At 38.9% G+C, this 18,426-nt stretch overlaps 1 protein-coding gene across 4 annotated transcripts in view; it reads left to right on the top strand.

Moving 5' to 3' along the window:
* The window catches only part of LOC311277035 (putative E3 ubiquitin-protein ligase HERC1), a 62,353-nt gene that overhangs the window by 21,438 nt on the left and 22,489 nt on the right, over positions 1–18,426 (top strand). The window contains exons 21-48 of one of the 4 annotated variants that reach the window (XM_084387144.1): positions 204–330; positions 1,068–1,239; positions 2,020–2,317; positions 2,406–2,484; positions 2,599–2,647; positions 3,808–4,046; positions 4,188–4,385; positions 4,675–4,795; positions 6,167–6,407; positions 6,722–6,876; positions 7,978–8,237; positions 8,347–8,451; positions 8,549–8,716; positions 8,793–9,032; positions 9,425–9,508; positions 9,650–9,866; positions 10,059–10,365; positions 11,066–11,841; positions 12,277–12,478; positions 13,298–13,455; positions 14,363–14,446; positions 15,160–15,367; positions 15,602–15,729; positions 16,059–16,267; positions 16,643–16,911; positions 16,996–17,048; positions 17,633–17,830; positions 17,947–18,121. In XM_084387144.1, the coding sequence (XP_084243270.1) occupies positions 204–330; positions 1,068–1,239; positions 2,020–2,317; positions 2,406–2,484; positions 2,599–2,647; positions 3,808–4,046; positions 4,188–4,385; positions 4,675–4,795; positions 6,167–6,407; positions 6,722–6,876; positions 7,978–8,237; positions 8,347–8,451; positions 8,549–8,716; positions 8,793–9,032; positions 9,425–9,508; positions 9,650–9,866; positions 10,059–10,365; positions 11,066–11,841; positions 12,277–12,478; positions 13,298–13,455; positions 14,363–14,446; positions 15,160–15,367; positions 15,602–15,729; positions 16,059–16,267; positions 16,643–16,911; positions 16,996–17,048; positions 17,633–17,830; positions 17,947–18,121 (5,520 nt within the window). Of the gene's footprint in view, positions 1–203; positions 331–1,067; positions 1,240–2,019; positions 2,318–2,405; positions 2,485–2,598; positions 2,648–3,807; positions 4,047–4,187; positions 4,386–4,674; positions 4,796–6,166; positions 6,408–6,721; positions 6,877–7,977; positions 8,238–8,346; positions 8,452–8,548; positions 8,717–8,792; positions 9,033–9,424; positions 9,509–9,649; positions 9,867–10,055; positions 10,366–11,065; positions 11,842–12,276; positions 12,479–13,297; positions 13,456–14,362; positions 14,447–15,159; positions 15,368–15,601; positions 15,730–16,058; positions 16,268–16,642; positions 16,912–16,995; positions 17,049–17,632; positions 17,831–17,946; positions 18,122–18,426 lie in introns of all 4 variants that reach the window. The other 3 variants (XM_084387143.1, XM_084387142.1, XM_084387145.1) reach the window with 3 other exon arrangements.

The following is an 18,426-nucleotide window of genomic DNA, read 5'->3' as shown; positions in this document are numbered from 1 at the left end:
TGTCAGTCCCTGTCGCTCTCTGTGCTGTGTGAAATCTCACATGATAAATGCCTTAGCCATAATGACTCATTTGTGAGAGTGAGAGTTTGGTAAATATGAATTGACAGTCATGAATCCAGATAAACCTTCCTCAGTGTTTGGACAACAGCAGGGATGAACCAATAATTTAAACAGTCCATTAATGTGTGTGTGTTTGACTGCAGATATGAGCCTTGTGAGGTGCTGACTGAAATATATCAAGTGGTGTATAAAATCCGCAGCACTCTGCTGTCCTATAAAGAGAGCATTGGAAACACAAGCAGCGTCCAAACAACGACTACCAACAAACAGGTAAACATAAAAAAAATCACATTTCATATATATATATATATATAGGGTTTAAATGTCTCAGTTAAAATTAACATAAATGATGAAATATCACATGATTAATGTCACAAATTATATTTCATTATTGACTTAGAAATAGTGCAAAATTCTAAATATTTCTTCTTAATTTTTTGTTATAACATGTCTTTGTAATTTATATCTTAAATCCTGTTTTTTGTATTTTTTTTTATTTAAGAAATTTCATTAGCAAGGACACATTAAACTGATTACAATTATCAGTAAAGTTGAACTCTTTTCAACATTGATAATAAGAAATGTTTCTTGAGCAGCAAATCAGCATATTAGAATGATTTCTGAAGGATCATGTGACACTGAAGACTGGAGTAATGATGCTGAATATTCACCTTTTCGTGACAAGAAGAAAATAACATTTCAAAATATATTAAAATAGAAAACAGTTATTTTAAATGGTAATAATATTTCAGGATATTACTGTTTTAACATATTTTAATCAAATAAATGCAGTCTTGGTTGAGCATAAGTGATTTTTTTGAACATTAGTGCATATATTTGTCTTTTATATTTATATTTAATGCACTTATTCTTTAGAAACATTTTTTTTTGTCACAAACTTGTATTGTAATAATTTCCCCTACCTCTAAAACAAACTCATGCAACCAGGAACAAAATAACATTAACCAATATTATCACTGTTCCTCCTTGTGTTTGGTCCTTTCCAGGCTTCATTGGGCTCCCAGAGCCCCAGTGAGGAGAGGCAGGAGGCAGGGAGCTCAGGAGAGCAGACGGGAAGAGACACAGATCCCAGCAGCCAGACGCCCCATGCAGCTGAACACAACCAGGAAGATCCCCTAGAGGAGGAGACGCCCAGCATCAGCAGTATGTACCTGCCGGGTAAACTCGCTGCTTTCTGTGCTCTTCCCTCTGTGCTTCTGTTCGACCATATACCAAAGGCTTCTTTGTCTCAGAAAAAGGCCTGTTCTACAATCTCAGTGTTGTGGTGCACTCCTACTTTTATTGGCCATTGTTCTGGGATTAAATGCTTAAAAACAATTTAGTAATAATAATAATATATCTGTGTTTTTTTGTGTTTTTTTTTAATACAAGTGAAGAGTAAGTATTGACTATAATGACTAGTGGGACATTCACACAGGATATTTGCATGGTTTTTAGTTCGCTTAGTTTTTCACATCTTGAGGCCTAATTTTCTTTTGTTTCTTTCATTTTATATTTAACATTTAAGGTTGTGTTGTCATTGCACTGAAACAAATTGTCACAGTATTTATTTTGAAACAATTTTCACTCAATATTGCATGTAAAATTGCAAACAAACAGCAAGTAACACATTGAATTAAAGGGATAGTTCACCCAAAATATTGCATGGTCAGATATTTATACAACAAAAAATGGCAACTTAAAAAAAAAACCCGCTAATACCTGGCAAAGAGTTAATACCCGTAGCTCCTGACGATACACTGAGGTCTTGTGAAGCCAAACGATCGGCAAGAAACTGAACATAATTTACAGCATTATTATTACCTGTAATCCAAAGCCTATACTTTTTTACAGTGTCGATGTGTCATGGTTGTGATTGATATGTGGCATTATCTGCACTAAAATACTTACTCTGGTGTTGTATTGTGTAATTGCAAACTGTTTGCATGTTCCCTGCAGAGGTGCTGCAGTGTTTCCTGGCCACCCGTGAGGCCATGCAGCTCCAACAGAACGAGACCGTGTACGAGTCGTCTGGCACTAGCACGTTACCCAGCAGCACTGAGAGCCCGGGAACGCCAGACAGGGAGCCTCCCCAGCGGCCCTGGGACCACCACAGCACCAGTGACCAGGGTCTGTCCTTCCCGGCGGCGTGCCACTTGCTGGTCTCCCGCTGCCTCTTCCTTCTGCTGGGGGTCCGAGCTGCTTGGCAAGAGGAGATTGTGTCGTCACAGACGCCCACTGAGAGCAGTTTGGCAAGGTCTGCGTTTGAGTACAATTACAGAACATTTGCTTGCACATGCGGATGGGATAAACCTACTGTAAGTGATACATCTCTCACTCCACAGATCTCCACCCTACTATGAGGCGTTAGGAACAAAGATGGAGTTACAGTCCTCCTCTGAGAGAAGATTCAGTGAGAGAGAGGTATTTATGCATCCCATGTTTCCCCTTAGTTTAATATTGATGAATTGATATCTTGTTTGGGCCTTTGTTTGTTTGTTTTTTTCATCTGTGGTCTGTTTTGTCTCTCTTTTAAAGATACTAGATCAGTCTAAAAGCTCCTCAGGGTCATTCAAGAATAAAATCGGTGAGTGTATTTTGTAGCATATTAAGTTATGTATCTGATCTCACATGTCTGATCTCACACATATTGGATCTGTTGCAGATTTGATTTTTAACATGTCTGATCTCACGTTTTTGTGTTTCTAATTTCTTGTCTTATATCATGTCTCATCTAACATATCTGATCTCTCACATATCTGATCTCGCATGTATGATTTCACATGTCTGATATTTTGCATCTTGCATATCTGATCTCATTTGTTTCTTCTGTCCGATATCACGTCAGATTTTTGACATCTATTTTTGACATCTGATCTCAGGGGTCTGATCTCACGTTTCTAATTTCTCATGTTTCATCTTATGTCTCATCTAATATAACTGATCTATAACATATCTGATATTACATGCATGGTTTCTCACATTTTACATATCTGATCTCACACATAGTGCATTTGTTGCATCTGATATCACGTCAGACCATTGACATAGCAGATTTTTCACATGTCTGATATTTGATCTCATGTTTCTAATTTCTCATATCTCATCTAACATAACTGATCTCACCTGTCTTCTCTCATTTCTAATTTCTCACGTGTCTCATCTCACATATTTTCTTATTTCTAATTTCTCACTTCTGATCTCACATATCTTACATGTCTGATCTCACATATTTTACATAATTGATCTCTTAAATGCCTGATCTTTAATATCTGATTTGTAAAATGTCATATTTTCACCTGTCTAATCTTACATCTTATCTCTAATTTTTAATATATCATGTGTTTCATCTCACATAAATAATCTCATTTCTGTTTTCTCATGTCTGATCTCACACATCTTACATCTTACATGTCTGATCTGAGTCATCTTACTCATATTCCACATAATTGATCTCTTAAAAGAATAATCTCTCATATCTGATTTCTCCCATTTTAATTTTCACCTGTCCCGATCTCTCCCTCACGCTTGCCTGATCTCACGTTTGATCTGATTTCTGAAGAACTTTTAGAAGAATGTCACAAATCTGATACCACACATCTAATCTGATTTTACATATTTAATCTCTCACATGTCTGATATCTCACATTACATCTCTCTCTCTCTCCTTTCATATATACTGGAGTCATACATTTGAGTTATCTTAAATATCACACCTCTGAGCTAATCAGTCCTGTTCCATGCTAGGCCTTCCACTCTGTTCTTTGGGCATCATGAAAGACGCCTGGGAACGACTGCGGCAGTGCATCAGTCCTACTACCACGATGTGCCCGGGCGGAGGTGGCACTACCATCCTGAGCCAAGTCTTCCATTTCCTGTGTGGGAGCCTCCTCCGGACCTCTTCTCTGATGGACAAAGATGGAGGTACACAGGCGGACCCCAAAGCCATCACTGTAGCCATGGCACAGCAACACCAAAGAGCTCAGGTGGGAAAACCATGGCAGATCATTTTTATGTTCAATAACTGGCTAAAGTTCAGAAGAAATAAGTGTATTAACAGTTATGTAATATTCTCACACAGTAATAAAGATGTAGACACTACTGTTTTTTTCATACCCTCCGTCCAGGTGCGCTTGGAGGCCTTGTGTCAGATTTCCTCCTTCCTGTCAGAGATGGAAGAAAAGAGTGTCAGCTCGCTAGCGCCCCCACGTTTCCCAGGCCTCCTGCAGTCAGTGCAGCTGCAGTTCCTCTCTGGCTGCTTTGGCCTTGGAGCCCCGATCTCCGGCAGTCCAGTGGCACCTAACAACAAGATTCACCATTATACCGTAAGGCATGCTGTTAATGACTATAAATGAGGAAATAACATTTATAGAGGTGATAATTTGTTTGAGTAAAAACAAAAATCATTTTGTGACCTGACTGGTTTTTAAAATGGTTTAAAAATTAGCTCCCACCCATTTTTGGGGGTAAATGGTCTTTTGTTTGCAAGCAAAGACAAAAGCACTTATATCACAAACATCTATCTTACATTAGAGATGCACAATCACTGTGATCTTAAACACATATTAAAATATGATTGCAGATGCCTAGATGACTTAGTTTGTGTTTTTGTAGGCTGGGACTCAGTCGGCTCCTATCAGTGTTCAGAGGGAGTTACAGTCTGCAGCTCACACGCTCCATCAGCAGCTGGTGCGTGTGCTCAGACAGAAGGTGGCGCTAGAGAGAGAGCAAGCAGGTGGGTAATGCTTCTTAAGGCCCCGATATACTCACGGGCGCAGTTCTTTTTCATTCTCTGGTTATATGTGAGCAGATATATACTGTTTTCGAACATCCGACACCGCCCACACTGCTGAAAGCGGCGTTTAGATCAATATGAAAAAATGTGCTGCACGCTTTCCTCTCAATAACAAAATAAACACAACACAATTGAGAAAACAGCAAGCGTTTTTTTAATAAAACATAAGAAAAGCATCTGATCATAGCAATGTGGATATGTTTGCATGAGCTCTGCAATTCGGCACTCTGTAAAGTCCTGCCACGTTTATTTATGTAGCTGTTTATACAATAGATTGCTTACAAGCAGTCTTGTAGCAGTCTACCCAAACCAGCAGCTTTACCGTATTAAACATGAAAAACAGTGTCAGTGTCTCGTTTCATCAGAAGTACATCTTCATTTTCTGCTATAAAGCGGCTCTCCAGTGTGTTCAAGTCTTCACTTGTGGACGTCTGAACTCGACGGACAGAGCAAGAGAAATGAAAAGAATTCCATGTGAAAGAAGGCGGCCCATAATCGCCATGGACCAATGGTAGTCCAAAGGTGTAGACCAGCCGTAGCAAACATTTCCGGAAAGTTCGCTTTGGCAAGCTGTTTCAAACTCCCAAAACGAAGTTCATTTTGGCCTGATTTTGTTCTAAATGACGTCACATCAGTTTGTTATTAGATTTCGCTTGAAGAATATCGGGGCCTTTATTCACGCATGCAGAATTTATCTAAACAAACAAAAAAAAAAACATTAAATTTGTATTTCTTAAGCCAGCTAAACTTAAATATTTTTTGTATCGTTTCATAGATTTTTTTTTTCTTTTTATATAAATACTTAATTTTAACTTTTTTAACTTCATACTTCAATTACTTTTCAAATTAACAATATAAATAAATATTATAAAACATAATGTAAATAATATTGGTTACATTTGAACTAAATGTTTTGTATTGGCTTTTTTTTTTTTTTTTTTACTAATTTAGTTTTACTTAATTGTATTTGTTCTATATTTTATTCTTGTAATTAGTGAGTAGATCATATACAAACTGTGTAAATAATATTAACTCAATTTAAATTAACTATCTTGTACTTTACAATGTATCTTGATGATATTAATACAAATTCTAAATAATAAACTAAACATAATAGTAACAATAGTATTAGTGATTACTAATAGTAATTTAGTTTATTTTGTTTTTATTGTTATCATTTCTTATTGATTCAACAGTGGGCAATGATATGAATTTGTGATGTTGATTTGTGGTTAAAATTGAGCTTGACTGCATTTTGTGGTTTGGCACAGTATTACTCTAGTGATTTAACATAGATTTGTCTCATTTCAGGCTCTTATCAGCACCTGCTGTTAGCTACAGTCTTTGCTCTGAACTTCCACTATCAGCCGGTGGATCTGGTAGTGATTATTAAATGTGGAGTGCTGGAGATCTTGTCCACACTGACTGATAACACCTGTGTGCTGGTGAACCAGCGCTGGCTGGCCGCCTCCATGTCGGGTCACATGCAGCTCGGTGGGGCGGTGAAGCTGGCCGCTGCCAGACTCCTGCAGATATTCGCCATAGCGGCCAGGTGAGATTATAAACTGATAATTAAATACAAAACGAGAAAACACCTCCCATAATATGCCCTCACACTTTGAAAACTGCTGCCTTAAATAATCACGTTCAAAGCATTCTTCATGTTAACATCATAATATTGCTTTTATGCAACAGTTTTGCATAGTAAAGAAATTAGAAATTAGAAATTTCAAAACATAATTTCATCTAAAAGCTTTAGTATGAGCAAACATTACTTCTGCCATAATGAGTGGCCGCATGCTACAGCACGTGGCTACAGATAATCCAGGTTGTACAGTTGCAGTTAATGTGTGTGTGTTTCTGCAGTTCCTGTGAAGAGACCTTGCCGTTGGACGTGTCCCAGGCTCTCATGGATGTAATGAGCCAGCAACTTCAGGGATTGTTACATGCAGTCCACCAGCAGGAGGTGCTAGAGAGTGACTCTACAGAACACATCCAAGAAGAAACATCCAAACAAGACAGTGAGTCATTACAACACAAGATTACGTGTTCTTTTGTGTAGTATTACTGTAGTTGTTACTGTTTCAACAGACTTGTTTATTCATATAACATTTATTTTATCTATTTATATACTGCCGTTCAAAAGTTTTGGGATGAGTAAGAATTTTTTATGTTTTTAAAAGAAGTCTCTTCTGCTCATCAAGACTGCATTTATTTGATCCTAAAACCTGTAATATCGTGAAATATTGTTACAATTTAAAATAATGGCTTTCTATTTTAGTATATTTTAAAATGTATTTTGTTCCTGTGATGCAAAGCTGAATTTTCAGCATCATTACTCCAGTCTTCAGTGTCACTTGATCCTTCAGAAATCATTCTAATATGCTGATTTGCTGCTCTAGAAACATTTCTGATTATTATCAATGTTGAAAACAGTTGTGCACTGACTGCAGGAGGCCTGGGAAACGTGGGGGCGCTAGCAAGCTGACACTCTTTTCTTCCATCTCTGACAGGAAGGAGGAAATCTGACACAAGGCCTCCAATGTCCTTTTTTTTAGGATTCTTTGATGAATAGAAAGTTCAAAAGAACAGCATTTATCTGAAATAGAAAGCTTTTGCTACATTATAAATGTCTTTACTGTCACCTTTGATCAATTTAATGCATCTTTGCTGAATAAAAAGTCTTACTGACCCCAAACTTTTGAACAGTAGTGCATATTGTTACAAAATCTTTCCATTTCAGATAAATGCTGTTCTTTTGAACTTTCTATTTATTATAGAATCCTGAAAAAAACTGTTTTCAACAGAAAATGTTCAGAAATGTTCTTTAAGCTCCAAATCAGCATATTAGAATGATTTCTGAAGGATCATGTGACACTAAAGACTGGATAAATAATGCTGAAAATTCAACTTTGCATCACATGAATAAATAGCATTTTAAAATATTTTAAAGTAGAAAATTAAGTATTTCAATTATAATATTATTTCACAATATGACTGTTTTTACTGTATTTTTAAACAAGCAAAATTTACTTGCTTCAAAAACATTTTAAAAATCCAAACTTTGAATGGTATATGGTATATGTTGTATTGGATTATATATCAACTTTGTTTCATTTTAGGTGCAGATATAGTTCGCAGCAGCAGGGTTGTGGAGTCCCAGCTCTCTGACTTTCTAGTCTTCCTAAGGCGCATTTTGTCACTAAGGGTCGCCAAAAGAGTGTCCGCGTTTGTCAAGTGGATCGATCCATTGATGACAATTATCTCATACAAATGCAACTCGGGAAATCCACATCTCCACAACCTGCGGACGAAGCTGCTGGCCTTCCATATTCTAGAAGCTCTTCTCCCTGCCTGTTCAGACCCTGTCGTCATGAAACAGGTGAGAAAGGAAGTGCTTTTTTTATTTTTGTTCACTTGACACTGGATGATTGGTTCTTGATTGATTCTGACTAATAAGCATTCACCATGTCATTTTTGTTTCGTTTCAGATTGTGGATCAGTTATTTAGCCTTTTGTCCAAGTACATGTGGGAGGAACCTGTGGCCCTGAGAAAAAAATTAGAAAAAGAGAGAACTTCCGATAATATAAATAGGGTATTTAATCTCTATGTGTCCATCGCACACATTTTACACACTTGTATTTGTGTTCATTGATTTTGGGTTGTTTTATATGTGCTTATGTGTCTTCCAGGACAGCAGAAGTGAAGATGAATGTATTCCTATTGGTGATTTCTCTTTTGACCCACATAAACTGATCTGTTGTTCTCTGGAGAGTGGAAATGTACTATCTCATGGATCGGGGGGGAAAGGGTACGGTTTGGCCACCACTGCCATCACATCTGGATGCTTCATCTGGAAGGTACCAATGCAAAATACAGTCACTGGTGTTCTTTACAGGTTCATGTTCTAATGTGATTTTTGTCTCCATATCTTAGTTTTTCATCACTAAGGAGAACAGGGGAAATGAAGGGACGTGTATCGGAGTGTCCCGATGGCCCATCCGGGACTACAACCATCGCACCACCACAGACATGTGGCTGTACCGGGCCTACAGCGGTAGCCTGTATCATGGAGGAGAACTGGGCCGAGCCCTGCCCTCCTTCACCCAGGGCGACACAATAACCTGCATCCTAGACATGGAGGCTAGAACTATCTCCTTCGCCAAAAACAACAGGGTCAGTGCGTGTTGATGAGATAAGAGCACTTTCCCACTTAGCTAAACAATGTAAGGTACAATTCGCAATAGCATATGGATTATAATTGCCATCACACAAAGTGTTGCTTGATTTAGAAGCTACAGTAGTTATACTTAAAGATGACATGAAATAAAAATGAATATTGATTCAAAAGTCAAAAAATACTTTAGTTTTTCAATTGCAAATTGTAATTTAGTTTTATAGTTTTTTGACAAATTTTAAGGAATATTATAGGTTAAGCTGTATTACTGCAGAAAATTATTTTGCACACATAAATAAAATAATAATATATAAAGACTAATGAACTTGAAATGTAAATTTATGGGCCAACTGAGTTACAAAGTACTTTAACTGTTTTTATGTGTGTGTAGGAGCCCAAGCTGGCGTTTGAAGGAGTGGATGCCACAGAACTCTACCCCTGTGTTCTGTTCTACAGCAGTAACCCAGGAGAAAAGGTCCGTCTCTTAAACATATACACTAAAGAGCCCATTTTAAGCAAACACAATCCATAATAAGCTTGCTAAAAATAAATGAGCAAATCTCTACAAATCAACTCTAAACTTACAAAAGCCTCTTGTTCCTCCACTGGCCTTTAGGTGGCGCTGTGTGACCTGCAGATGCGTGGCATGCCTAGCGATCTTTTACCAGGAGAGCCACTTTGCAGCCCGCGGGCCACGGTTCTGCTGGAGTCCACAATTCAGCTGCTAAGACGACTGTACGTGAACGATGACTGGGTTCCACATATCAACCAGCACATGCTGAACAAACTACAGCTCATCAACCCTCTCATGAGGGAGGGACATGGCAAGATAGGTCAGTTCTATTTATCTATCTATCTATCTACACAAAACAAAGGTTGAGTTTGTACACTAATTATGTAATTCTAAAACAATAAGTGCAGGTCAACAGTAATATATCCATGAGACAAAGGATGATTTAAAACAATGAAGAACAGAGGTCTCATTTAAAGGTTAATATATTGTGTATTCCGTCCTCTGCCAGCAGGTCGTGCCAGTAATGAGTCTGAAGAGAAATGTAGGGTGAACAGAGAGAGTTGCTCTGCTTGGGTAGATGTCGGGATGTCGACAGACCACTTCTCTGGCCCGGCGGGGCTCTCTGACGCCCAGCTCAGCATGTTGTGCACTGAGGTCTGGCCTGTCATGGCTCTCATCGGAGGGGTGGACAGCGGTCTCCGTGCCGGGGGGACCTGCCTGCACAAACCCAGCGGTCGACGGGCCACCCTGCTCGGGGTCTTGAAAGACGGAAGCCCCCTGGCTAAGCTTCAGTGGGAGGAGACCGATTTTACTGTGAGGTAAGCACACATATACAGCACTCTTACAGACATGCAAATAATTTAAAGGTTTTATTTTAATATGTTGTAATATCAAATTAGGGAGTAAGAGCCTATCACACCAATGTGATAATATTCTTAAAAGCTGACACAAAAAAAAAAACTTTTTTCCTTTGCCCTATTTTTAATTCAGTTTGCAGTGAAAATGCTCGGTTTAAATCTAGTTTCAAGAAATTAAGAGAAACAAGACTATGAAATTACTATTTACGTGTTACCATAACTGAAGATATCAAGTGTCTTATTCTTAACACAATATATTTTCAACACCTTTACCAAGTTCAGTATAATTATTTGGCTATTTTATTTTATTTTATTTATTTCTTATTATTATTTATTTTAGTTCTTGGCGTCAAAATGTTTTAAAACCCTTGTTTTAGAGTAAAATATAATGTTCTCCAGCACTGTCATTGGCTTCTGCCATTGTAATTTATGTATATTTTGTATGTTATATCTGTCCTGTTCTTTTTGCCAGTTGCATGCATTTTTTCCTTTTCGATTTCTTCACTTCCCTTTTCTTGTATTGTCTTTTGTCCTCTTCATTTTTTTCTAATCATGGTATCCTTTCCTTTCCACTCTTTTATTTCTGTCTTGCCCCCCTCCTCTCACTCCTCTCCTCATCTTCATTCTGCTTGTGACCTGCTGTGGTCCCACTAACCCAAAGCTTCCTGAATTCTTGGTCACCTAGCGACACGCCTCTTTCCTCCCTGGAGCCGTGTGACATCCCCCAGCTGGACGTGTCCCGCTGCCGTGGCCTCAAAGCATCGGTGTTGTTCGACCTCATCCTGATGACCGGCATCTTGGATGAGCAGGAGCTTCCTTCCGGATCATCCGCATTGCCAAGGAACCGAATCAGCTCAGAGGGCGGTCCGCGTAATGAGCTGGAGAGACGTTTGGATGAGGACATCGCTCGCATCATGATGGACGAAGAGGGAATGAGCTGTCCCGTGGATGAGGGCGAAAATAACGCAGAGGAGAGGAGAGAGGAGAACCAAGATGACATGTTCAGAACCCTCACACAGTCGAACGAGGACCGTGCTGGCGCCCCCTGTCCACCAATACTTGCACTCCAACCCAGGGTGGACTTCTTTGCTTTGGAACTTCGCGCAGTCCGCATTTCCTACCTCCTCTTGGGGGCGCTAAAATCTCTGGCTGTCATTCTGAGCTGCGGGAAGTTCACGGATCTTCTCCTGGTTCCCAAATCAGATGCAGGGGTCAGCGTAACTAGCCCTGACCCAGCGAGGACCTCTGCCGGTGGGGAGGAGAATGCCGAAACGCGCTCTGTGCTGCAGTTTGTGGTGCGGAGCATGGTGAAGTGGGCCGTCAGACCCTGTCCCATTAAACAGGCCATGGCTTTATCAGACCTCGAGAGGGCCCAGATCATCATCTTTAAAGGAGCATTGAACAGACTGCATGAGGATGGAAGCAAGGAACACAAAGGTTTGTTGCTTTTGCATGAACATGTGAACAAGCTGAAATGCTGAATGTGCTTTATTCAGTTGTTTACCACCTTTACTGTTCAAAAATAACAGTAAGTTAATATATACATACACACTATATATATATATTCTGTGTGTGTGTGTGTGTGTATATATATCTATATATAGCTACTATACCAAGTATATATACCTAGTATATATACTGTATATAACTACTATACCAAGATAATTTAATAGAATTAATATAATATAATTTCATTTCATTTATTAATATTATTAATAGTAGCAGTAGTTGTATTATTTCATTTAGCTTAGAAAAGTAAAAGTCTGTAATAATAATGGCTGATGATGATAATGATAATAATTCTAACAGATATATTTTTAATTTCTTTGTTTTCTTGTGTATTTATTAATTCATTTGTGCTTATGTACATAGATTCAGGGGGTCACTCTTCCTCTCAGCCAGTGTCCAAATCCTCCAGTTCAGTCTCGCTTTACAGCAACGGCTCTGAGGGCACCGCCATCTTCGGCCAGTCAGCTTCACCCTCCACCAATGACCTCACAGCCTCCCTCCTCACCGCCCTGCAGGCTGACGGCCTGGACAACTTTAACCCTTTCCTGCCCATCAACCTGCTCCAGTGAGTTTCTCTTTGATCCCGTTGCAATTTATTCTCTATATGATCTCATTGCAGTGAGCTCTCAAATGTGAAGTGAACAATATCTGCACCATTAGTGTCACCATATTATGTAATAAAATAGAATAGAATAGAAAATATTAAGCAATAATATAATATATTCCACAAACGTAGACCATCACCAGATTCCACCACTTCTCAGACCGACAAGTGCCGATTCAACATGTTTAATCAGTGAAAACAAGCTCCAACAGCCAAAACCCGATGAACGTGTCTGTCGCCGTCTGTCGGTGCAGTTTGAGTTGGCCTTAAAGGAACCTATGAATTAGTGAAATAATTATGAAGTACTATGAAGTAATGGCAGTTTAATGATGACATCTCCTGTAACATCTCCTCAATGGCGATTGTTCTGGCACTTAAAATGTGTACAGTTTGTAATTACTCTGCCATTCACTGTCAGTTTGAAGACAAAGCCAAAGGGACATGAAAAGAGTTTCAGTCTAACACACACACTGTAAACTCTCTGACGTGTCTGGATGTTCTCACTCCAGATCGCTGTCGTCTGAGACACTCACACAGGTTACTGAGAGTGTGAATGAGAATACAGGTAAGTGTGTGAGTGTAAAGCTGTGGCTGTGTGCGTTATAACCCCACAAACACATGCTCCTCTCTTAACCTCAAGTGTCTGAGCATGGCTTAATGACACAAGGGTGATTTAACATCTCAACATAACACGCGCTCAACAGAATGTTTGTTCTAGAGCTGGTGCTAGCGGTTCTCCTGTGTCTGTGTGTGCATGTGTGTGTGGCTGGGCTCCTCTAGGCGGATGGTGCTGGCCCGTTTTCCCACATTGGCAGGTCTTGTCCACAGTCCGGTTCTGCCCCCCGGGCTCAGCCTGACGAGCTCAGCGTCCTGTGAGGGCTTCACTGAGCAGCAGACCAGCTTCCTGGAGCCCTGTGGTCAGACCAGGACCCCCGTGGGTAAGACTGACAGCGCAGGTTTCATAATGTCCAGACAAACTCTTGGAATATAAGGGACTAGTAAAAGTGGATGTCTAGCATATGGTGTCCATGGACATGGTTTATCTGGTCAGATGATGTTCCTGTGATTATTTAATTGTTTTTTTAAACTAACATCAAGATTGGTTTATGTAGCACCGGAATTTGAGAAGTTTCCTTTAACTTAACCCTGACGGCCAGTGCATGTTTTACACTTGTGTCTTGCTTAGGAAGGTTTTTTTTTTTTTTTTTTTTTTTACTCACTGATTGCAAGAAATGTGTTTGCTTTTTTGTGCATTTTCACACCCAGTTAAATGGCACCTTGAATCTCACAATGCATTACAAGACCAATTGCTTCTATACATATATTTATATTTTTATGCAATTTTTTATGAAAATATTGTTATTATAATAAAGTAAATAAATAAATATATTTGTAATAATTAATATAATATATTACAAAATATTTCTATATGATTCTTAATATATTTAATTATATTATCAGCATAATCTGAGTGAAAAGTAAATTGACAAATAAATAAATAAAACTTCAAATAAGATTAGGCATTATGAAATTCATATTATCTATTTATATATATAATATATCACAAATTTGATTAGTGACTAAGAAAAATGATCTTGGGCATTTTTTTTTTTTTACTTCAAATATAACCTTTATAAAATAAAATATAATATAATATAATATAATATATAAAATGATAAAAATAAATTAATAATTGAATAATAATTGAATTTGTAGTCCAAGTCCTCAGCCTGCTTTAGATATTTTATAAATAATTAATGAATCATATTTTCCTGACTGGATCAGTCAGCCCAGTCCAGACATATTCTGAATCAACACTTAATAATTTTTATTTCTGTCCTTCAGAACAGCCCCAAATGTTTGTCCCAGTTCGCTTGCTTGAAATGGGCTTCTCAATGAGACACATCTACAGGGCCATGGAGGCAGCAGGTACCGACAAGTGCTTGCAACATCTAGACTCATTCTTACCTGTTTAAGAAGGAGACAATCATGTTATTAGATTACTGTTAAACTCCTCTTATACGGTTACAATAGTCAGTTTTACTGAATTTTCAAAGCAATGCAGTTATTCAGAAATAGAAATATTGGATAACAATGTCGAGTTTTGTATTGCATTTGATTGTTTTTGTAACTGAATAATTATTAACTGGTGATTCACTCATTACACTTCCCCTGTGAGATCCTGCTTCAATTCACCCCTCACTGTTCTTCCCCACTGGAACACTCGGCTGTGTGTACTGTACTGTATGCTTTGTATCATTTTTATTGCATACTTACATTTTCTTGAGCAGTACAGGTTTACAAAAATAAAATTTTATATTTATTTTATTTATTTTTGTTTGCAAAGCCAACTTTAAAAATTAGTCAGTTCCAAAAAATAAAATCAAGTAAAAAAAAAAAAAAAAAAGTTTTACATTTTGGCTGCTTTTCCTTCTCTGTCTGGTTCAACAAGTCAGTTTCCATTGTTTCTGTTTTTAAATTAAATTAAAAAAAATTCTTAAGAAATTAATTCTCAGACATAATTGGACTAATTTCAAGCTCATTTCAAGCTTTTTAAGTTCATGAGAAATCATAAATTCAGTCAAGTGTGTCCGAACGTTTTTGGGGGTATTCTCCCTGACCCTTTTTGTGACATCTCTTAGGGGTCACTGGAGAGGTGGACTCGCGCACCATCGAGGTGCTGGCCAGCTGGATGCTGGAACACCCCATCACAGAGGAGCAGCAGGCGGGAGAGGGCTCGTCTGTAGGGGGCGCCACTGATACACCCTCATCTGAAGGGCCCGAGACGGTCCAGTGCCCCGAGTCTCCTGCTCCTCTGACCCTACAGGAGAGCAGAGAACCCAACGAGAGGTGAATTCACACATCCAGGCACAACACAAAGTGACAAGCAATAAATCACATCTCTTGCATATTAATCAGTCCTAATCAACCGCAACTGATAGTAAGATATTTTGATGGCCACTTGGTTTCAGTAGCTATGTTTCCATCCACCTATTTTTATGCAAACAAATTGGGGTACGCAACAGAGCACACTGCATGGAATATTGTATTTATTCACTGTGTGTATTCCGATGTGTTTTCCAGTCTGTTAGCAGGTTTGGACCTGGTGGAGAGAGAGAACTTCTTAGATGTTCACCTCACGAGGAACAGACCTCCTCCTGCACGGAGACAGCGGTCTGGAGTGGGTCAGAGAACATCCTTCAGGAGAGCAGGTCAGATTTCACACAGTGCACACTAATGCACACTACCGTTCAGAAGTTTGGGGTCAGCATGATAAAATAATAATAATACTTTTATTCAGCTAGGATGCATCAAATTGATCAAGATTGTATGTAAAGACATTTATGATGTTACAAAAAAGTTATTTAAGAAACATTAAAAATCTTACAGAATTCCGACTTTAAACTTTTAAACGGTAGTGTTCATGGATATGTAAATGTATGTGGATGTGAACTGATTACCCAGAGTGTATCGTACATTGAGAAGGACACATTTCAGTGACTCTGCCCTGAAGTTTGCTCCCCTATCTTGTCTGTTTCAGACTCCCCGTCTCCCAGTCCTGTCCCATCGCTGTACAGACAGGACGTGGGAGTGGCAGAGTGGCCGGAGCGGGCTGAAACGCACCCGTTTGCTGCTGAAGAAGACTCAGAGCTGGGCTATATGGATGACCCGTACCACGAAGAGCCCTATGAGGAGCTGCTCACCCCAGAGTTCATCACCTCTGAGAGGGACACGCTGTGGATGGTAGAGGTGCTGGTGCTATCTATCTATCTATCTATCTATCTATCTATCTATCTATCTATCTATCTATCTATCTATCTATCTATCTATCTATCTATCATAATTTTCTCATTTACCATTTTATTTTTCCATTTATATGTCCATTGATTTATATTTCAATCAAATATAATTTATTGTTTTCCATTCTGTCATTTTTCATTTATCACTTTATCGTTCTGTGTATCATTTATCGGTCTGTTCTTTCATCGTTCTTTCTTTCGTGTATTATTTCTGTTGTTTATTTTGTTCTGTCTATTGTTCTGTTGTGTGAATATTATTTGTCCGTGTATGAATGTATTTTTCATTTCTCCTTCACTGTACCAACATATGTGTGTTTTGTCTCAGGGAAGAGAAGAGCACCCAGATCCCCATGAGATGGTGGAGTGTGAGCTGTGTAACACTCTCACCCTGCAGTTCAACAACCACATGAAGCGTCACCACCCAGGTTGCGGCCAGAGCGCCGGTCGCCGTGGTTACCGCAGCAATGGGGCCTACGTGGACGGCTGGTTCGGAGGCGAATGCGGATCAGGAAGCCCATACTACCTCCTGTGCAGTGCATGCAGGGAAAAGTATCTGGCTTCCAACCTGGGCGTTATGAACTCCAAACAGGATAGGTGATGATGAGGAAATTATGAGCGTGTTGTAGGCATTTACCTTTTCTATATAGCAACCTAGATGATGTTTTTTTTATTCTTCAGGGCAAGAGGTTTGGCGTCTGATCTGATTGGTCAGTTGGATGGTACATCAGAAGGTATTTGTCCAGTTATTTTTCTGTTAAAACAAACCTGTTCTGTTTAAAACACTACAAAACAAAAACATGGCAAAACACTACAGGCAAAAAGGTTTTTTATTTTTATTTTTATTTTTATGCACTGGTCAATTTTGAGTTTTTGGGCTATTTGGCTCTTCATGACTTTTCATACTAGTGGAAAGAAAATATCCGTTTATTTTATTGCCGGTATATATGAAGGTTTTTACAGAGGGGTTTATTCATAAATAGTTTGTCTGGCTTTATACAACGTTTTATTCCTTGAAACCGTTTATTCCGTTTTTTATTTGGCTGTTGACAGTATTTTCAGATATATGGAGCGATTAAAAAGATGGGGGATATGTCAACAAAATAAAACAATAATTTTGAACCTGGCTTTAAACAATGTTCAGATTTCTGTTCTGGAAATGTATGGAAAGTAGTGCATATTCAATTAGATAATGCCTGATTTGCATTTTTAAATTCTTAATTTAATGTGGAATTATGATGATATCTATTAGGTAATTGTTTAAACTACTGTATTCACTCCATGAATTCATGTGTAATGATTTGAATGTGTGTGTTAGATGAGTGGGATCCAGGTAACCAGGAAGACTCCGACTCGGACCGGCTTACAGGTTTGGAGGACTTTGGGATTCTTCTGAGACCTTTGGGTCTGAGTGAGAAGAAGCCCGTGCCCGACCCCATCCCCTTCATGGAACACGACCCTCTTGGAGCTCTGGTCAGTGGCCTGGCCACTGGTGACAACAACCTGCTTTACAAAGGTAATATTCTCATATTCAACAACTATGTTTACAGTTGCCCCGATACATATTGCATGTAAGAGCTTCCCAAAATCAAAGTGAAATGCATCACATTGTTGTTTATTCATTGTGTGTAGGAGTTGTTAGCACTGAGCTGAAGAGCTCCTCGGTTCCTCTGAGTCTAGGGGAGCAGGCAGCATCTCTTCGGGAACCCCAGGAGAGACTGTTGGCTCTGAGGAGAGTCACCTCCACCACTCAGATCCTGCTAGCCTACAGTATGGTGATGAGAGCTCTCTCACAGACCTACTCCAGGTAACAACCACTCGCACACCTCCGCCTGACTGCCCAGCTGAATATCACCTTCACAGCGAGTCTGACATGTCATACTGTGATTGATCCATCAATGTCTGACTGACCTGAGCCTTGCTGAATTTCATCATTCACTCATCAACATCACACCCATCATTCAAAAATGTTTTACCCTTCCCTTGGCCCTTTAATTTAATTTGACCAGTTTGTTCATTCTTTCAAATACTAATTATTCTCTTACTCTCAGTTCTTTTTAACACTGTTTACTTCATTTAAATCCATTCTGCACAATGCATTCTCACAGTCAT

This window comes from Rutilus rutilus (assembly GCF_951802725.1).
Source record: "Rutilus rutilus genome assembly, chromosome: 18".
In the NCBI taxonomy this organism is placed as follows: Eukaryota; Metazoa; Chordata; class Actinopteri; order Cypriniformes; family Leuciscidae; genus Rutilus; species Rutilus rutilus.
This window is presented reverse-complemented; position numbering and strand designations above follow the sequence as displayed.